The sequence below is a fragment of the Piliocolobus tephrosceles genome, chromosome 19, assembly GCF_002776525.5.
Source record: "Piliocolobus tephrosceles isolate RC106 chromosome 19, ASM277652v3, whole genome shotgun sequence".
Lineage (NCBI taxonomy): Eukaryota > Metazoa > Chordata > Mammalia > Primates > Cercopithecidae > Piliocolobus > Piliocolobus tephrosceles.
The window spans coordinates 38,456,725-38,469,992 of NC_045452.1; the positions used below are offsets into that span (position 1 = coordinate 38,456,725).

Here is a 13,268-nt window from a genome sequence, read left to right on the forward strand (position 1 = left end):
CCGATTTCTTAGTTAGCAATAATTTTCATATTCTGACTTATGAAGCATTGCTAAAGACTTTAGTTATGGTTGGGAGAGAAAACTATAAAACACTTATGACTTGATGAACACCCCTGCCTCTCTTCTCTGTGGGTAAGATCTATCACTTGTACAAAATGTATTTTTCTCTGCCACCTTTTGACAAATGGTGTTCACTGTGTTTCCTAGCTTAGCCATAGCCCCCACTGGCCCTGGAGGGCAAACTTTTGGTTTCTGCCAGCGATGGAGACCAAGAGAACAAAGATGGATGATTCAAGTAAGATACCTGGAGGATGCTGAATCTCATGGACACAGCTTCCCCTGGAGCTGCCTTTCCAGAATACAGGCAGGCATATAATGAAACTAGTATAGTGATGTGAAGAGGCCTCACCTGTTCTTGTATGAGTGTGAAGAGTGAAACTTTCACGAATTGTTGTCTTGGTTCATTTTCTGCTACCATAACAGAATACACAAACTGAGTAAATTATAAACAACAGAGGTTTATTTGGCTCATGGCTCTGGAGGCTGAGAAGTCCAAGGCCATCAGGTGAGGGTCATCCTGGGTGGAAGGATGGAATACAGAAGCAAGTGCTCAGGATAGAAAGAAAATGGGGGCAGAATGTATTATTGTATAAGGAGCTGACTCCTGTGATCATGACATTAATCCATTTATGAGGGCTCTGCCTCTTAAGAGTCACCATTTTGAGGTCCCACCTCCCAATACCATTACCCTGGCAGTTAAATTTCAACATGAGTTTTGGCAGGAACATTCAAATCATGGTATTCTGCCCTAGCCTCCCGAAACTTCTAACATACAAAATGCATTTATTTCATCCTGATACCCCAAAAGTCTTAACTAATTCCAGCATCAATTTGAAAGTCCAAAGTGTCATCTGAATCAGATATGAATGAGACTTAGGCATGATTCATCTAGAGGCAAATTCCCTCCAGCCGTGAGCTGAGGGAATCAAAGCTCATGAATCAAAGCAAGCTATGTAATTCTAAAACTCAATGGTGAGACAGGCACAGGATGGACATTCCCATTCCAAAAAGGAGAAAGAGGCAGGAAGAGGTAACAGGCTCCAAGGAGATCTAAAACCCAACAGAGAAAACAACCTTAAGTTTAAAACTGGATAATAATCCCCTTTAATTCCATGTCCCTCACCCGGGGCACACTGGGATGTGGGATTGGGTCCCCAGGGCCTCAGGAAAAGCTACCTTGATGGCTTTCTTGGGCTCTTGGGCTCAGTTCACCCAGAAACTCTCATGGGTTGGAGTCTTGTGCCTTCAGCTCTCCCAGGCTGATGTTATGTGCTGGTAGCTCAACAATTCTGGGGTCTCAGGGCCAGCCCCACTTCCGTGACTCCACTAGGCATTACTCTAGTGGACAGTCTCTGCAGCAGCTTTGGCCCATTAGTTCTTCTCAGCACTGCCCTAATGGGGACTGTTTGTGCCAGCTCCCCCTCTAAAACAAGTCTCTGCCCAGGGCCCCAGGCTTTCTGGGAGGTCTTTGAAGTTTAGGTGGAAGAACCCATGACTCACAGCTCTTGCATTCTGTGCACCTGCAGAATTAACACAGCATGGATGCCACCAAAGTTTATGACTAGTATCTTCCAGAGCAGCAGGTTAAACCAGGCCTGGGACCACCTGAGTCATGGCTGGGGCAGCTGAGGAATACTTTGTCACAATGCAGGGGACAGGTAGCAAACCTGGAGAGTGCCCAGGCTTAGTTATTAGATCATCTAGTTATTAGATTAATGTCTCCTCTGCCTCCCCCTACGTCTTCCTTTATTGGGACAATCTAAAGTTGGTGATTAGTGTTTAAATGACTGGTTACATGACCATTTAGTTGCTTAACAAGACGTAGTGCCAAAATGCCTGAGCTCATTTCACCATACCAATTCTTGACCACCATATGCCATTCTCATAACTTTGCAACAGTTCTTCCTAATGAAGTTCTTTCTAGGCTATAGTAGCCCAGGAATCTCATTACACTTGTCCCACCTCATCCCCACACCAACATCCTTATCGATATATTTACTAAACTTAAAGAATGAAGTTGTGCCACATGCACTGTAAGGTATATTTGTGCAAAGAGAGACAGCAATCCCTCCCATCTCTCTTTAGTAAGGTTAGGGGTTAACCTTCTTGCTTTTACTAAATAGAAGTCTACATTCCGTATAGGCACATGAGAGCAAGTTTTCCTAATGTAACTATGACTCAATACACATCTCAAGGCCCTGTAGGATTCTATGTCATTGACCACTGTGTTCATACTGATAAACTTTTCTATAATTGAAACCTTTGGCCTTGGTGATATTGTCATCCTATATGACACCAGTGAAAAGGAAGAGTTTTCATTGGTGCCATATATGGCCTATAACAGCCAGAGTGACCCTCAGATCTCATCCCAGTGGTGGACCTCTTAGGTAGATGTCATTGGCCAACATCCCCAGGGAGGTGTTGGTCTTCGAGTGTGAGATCATCCACGTTGTTATTTCCAGCATTGTTGAACAAGACACTTCTTGAGATGCACAGATTGACAGTAGCTTTTGATGCTTGCCCTGATCAAGGAGAAAGAGGGTCTTTTCAGGGGCCCCTCTACTTTGGGGACATCTATACTCTGTGGCTTTCACAGGGGAGCAGAATTCACATCATTATGTAGGCTTTCCTGTTCATAATGGAAGGAGGCCACAATTTGTAAGCATCTCTCTATATCAGGACCTCTGCTAAAGGCTTTTGTCTGTGCCCCTCACCTTCTCTCTTTCTCTCTGTCTCAACTTCTATATAGTCAGTTCCTAAACTAACTCCAATCTACTTAAAAGAGACATAATTTTGTGAAATAGAAATTCCAAAAATGCTTCAAAAGGTTACATTATATTATCAACAGAAGTTTGATATACTACATGAGTTATGAGATAGAAAATGAAAAAATGGGGACAGTGAATGCACCAACTAACAATTACGAATCACACACAGCTTGCTAGGCATTAGGTTTAGGCCTGTGAGCTCATTGAATATGTGAAATTTAAAAATCAAAATGTTTATATAATAGATAAATGTTAGATTCTTACATGAGTATGTTTTCATAAAACAAACTACACATTGTCACTGTCCAGATTCAATGGGTTCCCAAAAACGTAACAGCCTGTAAGTCTTTGTTGTGTCATTGCCTTATTCAATGTAATAATTATTGTTGTAAAAATGTTTTAATCCAGTGATAATCTAGATGTAGTACTTTCTTCCATCTTGGTGTATTTTATTTATTGCTCATGCTGTTTTGGGGAGCTCATATGGGATGTTAGTTGGCACTTTCTGATTATTTTATTTAAAATAGAAAAACATCTCAGAAAGACACGGTCGTAGAGGGTAACTAGCAGAGCCTCAGTTGTTGTCTCCTGTTGAGTTACCTGAAGGGAGATGCTGAGAGGAAGAGTTGCACGCAGAAGGCCTCCTGGGAGTGTATTCTCAGGAGACACATAAGCAAGGATGTGAGGAAGGCAGAATGAGTGGAGGGAGAAGCTTCTCTGCAAAGCTCTGGCAATAGCAGTCTCAGGTGGGATGCACCTTCAGCATTGTTGCAACTTAACATGCGGGGGCCAGGCCTGTGGAGCCACCTTTGACCAGTCATTCCCTGTAGGCCTCAGACAAGGCAGTTCCCTGTAAGTGGGGCTGGTTTCCAGTGTGGGACTCAACAGAGGACCTGCTGTGGGGCAGGGTACATTGGCCCTAAAGGGGAAATATGGAGAGAACCCCCCAGTGTCCACTTCAAGTGGCAGCAGGAAAGGACTTGCTGTGAGTACAGTCAACCACATCTATCCAGCCTTGTACCAATGCTTGGATGCTGTGCTTCCTAGCAGCAGGGTGGGGACTACCTGCTACCCTCACATTTAGTGAGCAGGCTAAATCTTATTATAGGATGAGTCCAGTCACCTTTGTAAATAGTGTTAATTTCTTCATCTCTTTCTTAACAAATTATGTCAGTTAACTATAGGCAAAGCGAGGGGCACATGTGTCTTATCTCACAGACTTAGTAGCAACCCCAGCACATAGCAGGAGCCTGTAACCCCTCAGGCCCACACCATGGAGAAAGACTAGGTCTGGAAGCACAGGCCACAGACCCACTCTGTAGAGAGCTGCCTCTAATCCCCACCCAAATGAGGGGGACTGTTATGCCACATTTGGTTCTAAGTTGAGGAAGCATAAATCACAGAAGCCTTCATCAGAAAGACTGAATCTAGTTCTGCCACCTTCTAGCCCTGCGTTCTTGCTCAAGTGACTGTATCCTGTGTCCTTGGTCAAGTGACAGCCCTGTGAATCTGCATGTCATTGTCTGCACAGTGGAGCCTTTGTTTACCTAGCAGAGCTGTTGTTCATCTCGAGTGTTATAAGATTGTCTGGTATGGAGTACTGTGAAGCATCCAATAAATGTTATTCTCACCTCTGACCAGTTAAGTTCATTTGAAATATCTGGGGCTTCTCTTCTCTCTTACAAATATGTAACTAGTTATATACCTGTTTTAGAAAGTCACAGAGAAGCTCAGATGTGCGACAAGTAGGCCTTCATTATATTTATAAATCTTATTTAACTTGTAAATTCTGGAAGTAATGTTTTATTTGTTCACATAACCAACACTCCAGAAAATCCTTGTTATAGGCACTTAAATGAATTAAAAAGCTAAATGTGTATGAACACTGTTGCTGATATTTACTTGTAGAAGTGAAAGGAGAAACAATTTAAATGAAAAGAGCAGGAAAACAGTTCATAAGAATATGCATAAATTGTGCATTCACTGATACTTACTTGTGAAGTCTGTATAGAACCATGGAATTATGTAGAATGAAACAGTTATAAAAATGGTACGTTTTATGTATGTACACTTTAACATGATATAATTATATAGATAAGGCATGGAGGCAGGTGGACCAGAAGGGAAATGTAAAACTCAAAACAGACACTGTAGGCTGGTGGAGTTGAGTCATGCTTTTGTCAGAATTCTCTTTATTGTTATGTCCTATTTTAAATAAAAAGTGCATTGTTGATTTGACATTCTATTTCCTGATAATGGTGCTTTTTTAACATGGTTTACTCTACAAAGAACCTAAGTTTACAAGAAAAAGATAACCCCATCAAAAAGTGGGCAAAGGATGTGAACAGAAACTTCTCAAAAGAAGACGTTTACGCAGCCAACAAACATGAAAAAAAGCCCGTTATCACTGGTCATTAGAGAAATGCAAATCAAAGCCACAATGAGATACCATCTCCTGCCAGTTAGAATGGCTATCATTAAAAAGTCTGGAAACAACAGATGCTGAAGAGGATGTGGAGAAATAGGAATGCTTTAACACTGTTGGTGGGACTGTAAATTAGTTCAACCACTGTGGAAGACAGTGTGGCGATTCCTCAAGGATCTAGAATCAGAAATACCATTTGACCCAGCAATCCCGTTACTGGGTATATACCCAAAGAATTATAAAGCATTCTATAAAGACACATGCGCGTGTATATTTATTGTGGCACTATTCACAATAGCACTTGGAACCAACCCAAATGCCCATCAATGATAGACTGGATAAAGAAAATGTGGCACATATGCACCATGAAATAGTATGCACCCATAAAAAGGATGAGTTCATGTCCTTTGCAGGGACATGGATGAAGCTGGAAACCATCATTCTCAGCAAACTAACACAAGAACAGAAAACCAAACACCGCATGTTCTCACTCATAAGTGAGAGTTGAAGAATGAGAACACATAGACACAGGGAGGGGAACATCACACACCGGGGCTTGTTGGGGGTAAGGGGCTGGGGGAGGGATAGCATTAGGAGAAATATCTAGTGTAGATGATGGGTTGATGGGTGCAGCAAACTACCATGGCATGTGTATACCTATGTAACTAAACTGCACATTCTGCACATGTATCCCAGAACTTAAAGTATAATGAAAAATAATAAAATGCCTTACATGTGATTTTCAATTTTGATTAAAAATGTGACAAATTTTATTTCATAAAAACTCTCAGTGTACCTAGCAATGAGAGCAATTTGATCCCAGCAACAAGATCTAGGCATTCAGACATTCAGCTTCCCTTTCCTGAGAGCCCAGTGAGAGCTGGGCGCTATGCTGCAGGTAATAGTGGGAATAAATCAAGACCTTGTCCTCATGAGGCTTATCTCTAGTGGCAGAAGATAGACAATAAGTGAATACAAGCTATATAATACACAGTCCAATCATGGCCAGTGTGGGGACAAAACATTGGCTTGGAGCATGAGGCAAAAAACCAATCTATTAAATAGGGCTTGGAGCATGAAGCAAAAAACCTATCTATTTAAAAATCAGCATCCAGGATAACTTAACGGTTTGTGTACAAAATGTGAAATTAGGATGACGCCTTATTTTTTAGTATCAGCCTGTCTGCTCATAACATTTTGAGAAAATTTGAATTATTTGGTTTTGAGCCTGAGCCTCATGATTGATTTTCAAGATAACTTTCTGAGGCCAGACGTTGAACTGCAAATGTCAAAGGCAAGTTTTACTTACCCATGGATCCGTGTTGTCTTCTTGCAGTTTTCAGTGAAGACCTACACTCCAGCCTCTACTTTGTCAATGCATCTCTGCAAGAGGTAGTGTTTGCCAGCACCACGGGGACTCTGGTGCCCTGCCCCGCAGCAGGCATCCCTCCTGTGACTCTCAGATGGTACCTAGCCACGGGCGAGGAGATCTACGATGTCCCCGGGATCCGCCACGTCCACCCCAACGGCACTCTCCAAATTTTCCCCTTCCCTCCTTCAAGCTTCAGTACCTTAATCCATGATAATACTTATTATTGCACAGCTGAAAATCCTTCAGGGAAAATTAGAAGTCAGGATGTCCACATCAAGGCTGGTGAGTACAGCTCTGGGCTTTGTTTTTTCTGTGCCTGCTTGGGGTGGGAGGACAATGACAATGACAAACAGCAAAATGCCATTGCAGCAGAGAACTAATGAAAACCCCATCATCAGTTCATTCTGACCTTGCTGATGACTTCTTTAAGATCTCCTTGTTTAGATTTCAGAGTGCCTTACATTGTTGGAACTAAACCTTGAAAGCAGCGAATAACAAGTTGGCAAGTTCCAACATCCCACCTTCTTTATATTTTGTCTAATTTGATACTCTAATTCAGATTTTCAGCATCTCAAATCCAATGTATTTGCTTCTACCCCTCCTTTTTCCCCCTTACCCTTCTCCTACCCCATCCTAGGGGAGGAGAAAGAGAGAAAAAAAAATGACAAATGGTTGAGCTAGAATAAAACCATAGCATCAAGATGTACTGTTATGGAAACAGAATCAATCTAATATCCTTGCTTTCCTTGTGAAATAGAAAGGCTATTTTAACATTTTTGACTGTATCACATGTTGCTGAAATGTTGTTGGTGCATAAATCCTGAATGGGCTATGTTCCTTTTAACAACATATTGTATCTTTTTTTAATCACTAGTGCTACAAGTCAACCCAGGAAAGAATACTGCCTGAGATACACAGACATCAAAGGCTATATATACAGGACAGATTGTGTGGTTCTATAGATTTAACAAAGCCCTGCAAAACAAACTCACAGCTAGACTCCTGTTAGCAAACAGCATTTTAATTTTTTTAAGTCTAGCTCTGAAATACTTGTGTAGACTGACATAACATAATAGCAGGGCAAAGAGAATGTGACTTTGATTTTTTTCTTATACACCAGGTAGCTGGGGGAGCTTTGCAATAATTTCTTCAGTAAGTGAGTAGGTGCTGGTAGAAGACATCACAACATGAGAAAAATATGAGGTGTTTCTGAATTCCTGCATATGATCTCTTTGATGTAAGCCATCAAACATTAGACTATGACTCATGCTGCTAGCTAGTCATTTTCCCAACTATATTTTGATCTCTGTGACATGCTCATGAATTCCAAAACCTGCATGAGGATTCGCATAAGGAAGAACAAAAAAAGGATCATCTTTAATCAAGATATATGAAAATTTGATGTGTCAAATAATTACAATACAGCAAATGCAGTTTGTATAGGGACCTCTAAACCTGACAAACAGGGAGATACAGTGAATGACTTTTACTGGGAAGACTGCACATTTTAATGATGTGTTATAAAAGCGTATTTATAATTTACAAAACACCACTTACAGGGAAACCTGGAATTTCAAACAACTATATCTGTATGTATTAATCCATTATGTCTGCCTTGGATTTTCTGTCAGATAAAGAAATGAAATGCTTACTCCTGTTTTCACTGTCGTCTTCTAAATTAGTCATAGAATTCATTGTTTTTTGCATGACACTGAAAGTTTTAGAGCTTGGAAATTGCATCATTTTGTCTGGCATCTGTGCTACCTGCCTCTTCCTACCCGGCTGTGCTTTCAGTCTTTATGTGCTGGTGTTCTTGACATCTGAAACCCTATGGACGATGAATCCAGCATATAGATGACTTCTGTATGAGTTTGAACATATAAGATGGGCAGTCATATTACCCAAATCAAATTTCTCTCCTGATTTCATTTTGCTTTTTATTATGAACACATAATGGTTATAATAATCTTTAGGTTGTTACATTGGATACTTGAAAATCTTTTTTCACCCTGTTTATGTAAATGTGGGTACAGAACTGGAAGCTTGTTCAAAAGGGTAGATGAAGGGCATAAATACTACCTTTTTTTTGACAGCTGAAGGGTAGGTTTGAAGGCAATGACTGCGCACTCATGGGGCATCCTGTTCTGTATCAGGTCATCCTGAATGTCTAGATATCCCTGTAGATTGGTGTTTGGATTCTCCTGGAATACGTTTTTAGGTTGAATGACTGCATAATGTTTCCTTTGGCAGCACAAGGGATTCTCATTCTTAATTTTCAGAAACTTTGGCCTAGGTCTGGGTGCTAGCAATTGAAGGAAGATTTACTCATCATGTCTCATTAATCATCAATCCTAGTTTTAACGTAAGATATTTTCTTGCTTATTCTAAGGGCTGGAATGCAGGTGGGCCACTTGAGACAGTATTGCTCCTTACCCAGGCTCCCTTTGCTACATGGCAAGTAGCAATCAGCCTCATGATCCTGGGCAAATCAGTGGATTTCTGATGATTGTTTTCTCCTTAGCAAACTGTGCTTTCTTTTTTCTTTTTTTCTTTTCCTCTCCTCTCCTCTCCTTTCTTCCTTTCTTCCTTTCTTCCTTTCTTCCCTTTCTTCCCTTTCTTCCCTTTCTTCCCTTTCTTTCCTGTCTGTCTGTCTTGAGATAGAGTCTCGCTCTGTCACCCAGGCTGGAGTGCAGTGGCAAGTTCTCGGCTCACTGCAAGCTCTGCCTCCCGGGTTCACGCCATTCTCCTGCCTCAGCTTCCCGAGTAGCTGGGACTATAGGCGCCCGCCACCACGCCCAGCTAAGGATTTGTATTTTTAGTAGAGACGGGTTTCACTGTGTTAGCCAGGATGGTCTTTATCTCCTGACCTCATGATCTGCCCGCCTCAGCCTCCCAAAGTGCTGGGTTTACAGGTGTGAGCCACCGTGCCCGGCTGCAAACTGTGCTTTCTAACATTTGACTAGAACTTTTGCTTGTGGCCGAGATGGAGGTGCAGGAGCTACACTTACCCTTTTATCTGAAACAACCAAAAACCAGTCTCCTGAGGCTGATACGGTTTGGCTCTATGTCTGCACCCAAATCTCACCTTGGAAGATAATCCCCATAATCCCTGTGGGTCCTGGGAGGGACCCAGTAGAAGGTCATTGAATTATGGGGTAGGTTCCTCCTTTCTGTTCTCGTGAGAGTGAGTGAGTGTCACGAGATCTGATGGTTTTATAAGCATCTGACACTTCCCTTGCTGACACTCATTCTCTCTCCTGCCACCTGTGAAGAGTGCCTTATGCCATGATTGTACGTTTCCTGAGGCTTCCCCAGCCATTCAGAACTGTGAGTTAATTAAACCTCTTTTCTTTATAAATTACCCAGTCTTGGGTATTTCTTCATAGCAGTGTGAGAACGGACTAATTACAACCAGCTAAAAAAAAAAAAAAAACAACAAAAAAAGCAGACAGAATATCTGAAGCAACCATTTTCAAGACTGGACCTCAGGCAGGAGAGGAAAGCAAGCCTTAAGGAGCTGGAAATAAGTTGTGTCCTATGATTGCCTTATGCTTCAGGATAAAGAATATCCAAATCTGCAAAGAAATTTTGCATAGCAACTTTATTCATCATTGTCAAAAAATGGAAGCAAGAAAGATGTTCTTCAGTATGTGAGTGGATGGGGTAAAGAGTCTCTCCTTGACTAACTTTGGAAAAAGCTCCTCTGAGCCCTCCTCTCAACGAGTCCTCGACCTTAGCTTTTCATGTCTGGTCTGTGGTTCCCAACTTTAGCAAGAATCCTGCTAAATCATCCCCTTACTCTTGATACTTGATCACTCTTGATATCTGACCAAGTTCTTCCTGTCCCATCTTTGATGTATGCATGTTTGACCTGACTTTAGCAAGAATCTGTTAGGCCAGTTTAGCAAGAATCCTCATACCTTTGATGTCTCCTCTTTGCAATTTTTCCACCCACTGGTCCCCTCACTGTGTTCATTGGCTATAAACCCTCACTTATCCTGGTTGAATATAAAGTCAAATTACCCTTCCCTATTGCAGTCATCATAGATGACTCCCACTGGAATAGACTTGAAGATAATCTTCCTTATCTTTCTAATAAGTGTTAGAACATTTTTTCTGTTTTTTAATTTTTTATTTTTTTTTTTTGAGAGGACGTCTCCCTCTCTTGTCCATGTCGGAGTGCAGTGGTGGGATCATGGCTCACTGCAGCCTCAACTTCCTGGGCTCAGGTGATTCTCTCACCTCAGCCTCCCAAGTAGCTGGGGCTACAGGCATGAGCCACCACACCTGGCTAATTTTTTTAAAAAGTTGTGTAGGGAGGAGTCTCACTACGTTGCTCAGACTGGTCTCAAATTTCTGGGCTCAAGCCATCTGCCTACCTTGGCCTCCCAAAGTGTTGGGATTACAGGAATGAGCCACAGGGTCCACCTACAGATTTTCTTTAACATTATACAAATTATAGTATAAAATGCAGTATTGGCCAGCAATAGAAAAAATGAGCTATCAAGCTATGAAAAGATACGGGGGTAAATACCTGTTACTAAGTGAAAGAAGGCAATCTGAAAAAGCGACATAGTACACCCTCGCACCTACTTGACATTCTGGAAGAGATAAACTAGAGAGATAGTAGAAAGATCAGTAGTTTCCAGGGGATAGTCAGGAGGGAGGGAGGGTCGAACCGACTGAGCACAAGGGATTTTTAAGGCAGTGAAACTGTTCTGTATGATACGATACTATAATGGCGGATACCTGCCATTATGCATAGAACTTATAACATAGAGTGAAACATAATGTGAACTACGGACTTCAGTTAATAATAATAATGTATAAATATCAGTTTATTGTCACAAATGTATCACACTAATGTAAGATGCTAATAATGAGACAAATTGAAGAAGGTGGCTAGAGGGAGAATATGGCAACTTGCTGTGAATTCTTTTCTCTAAACCTACAATTGCTCTAAAAAAATGAAGTTTATTCCAAAATATTAAAACATACTTCAAGTAGCTTAATGACAAAGTAAGTCCCAAGGGAAGGGATGGTGAGATGTACAAAGAAGTGGAAAAATGCAAGCCAAAATTTTCCAAATTTGATGAAAACTATAAACTTGCAGATCCAAGGAGCTCAACAAACCCCAAGCTCAAGACATGTGAAGAAAAAGTGCACAGAGGCACATTATAATACAATAAAATTGTTCAGAGGAATGATAAAATATCAAAAACACCTATAGAAGAAAGGCATATTACACACAAAGGAACAAAGATAAGAATGACAGCAGACGGGTTTTTTGTTGTTGTTGTTGTTGTTCCTGTTGTGTGTGTGTGTGTTAATGAGACAGGGCCTTGCTCTGTCAACCAGGCCGGGGTGCAGTGAGGTGATCATTGCCCACTGCAGCCTCAACTTCCCTGGCTGAAGTGATCCTCCCATCTCAGCCTCCCAAGTAGCTGGGACCACAGGTGCATGCTACCACATCAGGCTGATTTTTTTTTTTTTTTTTTTTTTTTGTAGAGACAGAGTCTTGCTATGTTGCCCAGGCTGGTCTCTAACTCCTGGGGTCAAGAAGTTGCCCTCTCTTGGCCTCTCAAAGTGCTGGGATTATAGGCAAGAATGGAAGTAAATTTCTAAAGTCAGGGTGAAATGAACACGTTCTTAGACACACAATAGCAGAAAATATATCATCAGCTGAATCCCAGTACAAGATATTTTAAAAGAAGTTCTAGAATCAGAAGAAAAAATAACACCTGATCAAATCTTAGATCTACTCAAAGGAAAGAACTGCGGTGAAAATGGTAACTAAATGAGTATCTAAATCAGATTTTTTAAAAAATTGTAATCTTTTAAAAAATAATTGTCTAAACACAAATAATAATGTCTTACGAAGTTTGTAACATAGAAGTAAAATGTATGACAACAATAGCATTAAGGCCTACAATAAAGACATAGGAGTATAATATTAGAGGTTGTTTTGCTGTATGTGAAGTTGTGTAATGGCACCTGAATATAGGTGGTGATAAGTTACAGATGTATACTAAAAAACCTAAAGCAACCTTTAAAATAACAAAACAGAGTTATAGCTAATAAGCCCACAAGGGAGAAAAATTAGAATCATTTAAAAATCGTCAATCCAAAACAAAGAAGAAAATGATAAGAAAAAGGAAAGATGGTAAAAAAAAAAATATATATATATATATATATATCAAATAGCAAAATGATAAACTTCATCATATCAGTATACACATTAAATTTAAATGTTCCAGTAATCTGAATTATAAGGCAGAGATTGCCAGATTGGATTTAACACTGCTTAAAAGAAATACTCTTAGAGGGGCACCCAACATGGCCGAATAGGAACAGCTCCAGCCTCCAGCTCCCAGCGTGAGTGACACAGAAGACGGCTGATTTCTGCATTTCCAACTGAGGTACTGGGTTCATCTCACTGGGGCATGTCAGACAGTTGGTGCAGGACAGTGGGTGCAGCCCAACTTCGGCGAGAGCCGAAGCAGGACAAGGCATTGCCTCACCCAGGAAGCTCAAGGGAGAAGGGAATTCCTTTTCCTAGCCAGAGGAAGCCATGACACACAACACCTGGAAAATCGGGTCACTCCCACCCTAATACTGTGCTTTACCAAGGATCTTAGCAAAC

At 41.0% G+C, this 13,268-nt stretch overlaps 1 protein-coding gene across 1 annotated transcript in view; it reads left to right on the top strand.

Moving 5' to 3' along the window:
- The first annotated feature begins 261 nt into the window (after positions 1-261).
- Positions 262-13,268, top strand: part of DSCAM (DS cell adhesion molecule) — a 703,505-nt gene continuing 690,498 nt past the window's right edge. The window contains exons 1-2 of the mRNA XM_023193411.2: positions 262-295; positions 6,590-6,907. Of these exons, the coding sequence (XP_023049179.2) occupies positions 262-295; positions 6,590-6,907 (352 nt within the window). The remainder of the gene's footprint in view (positions 296-6,589; positions 6,908-13,268) is intronic.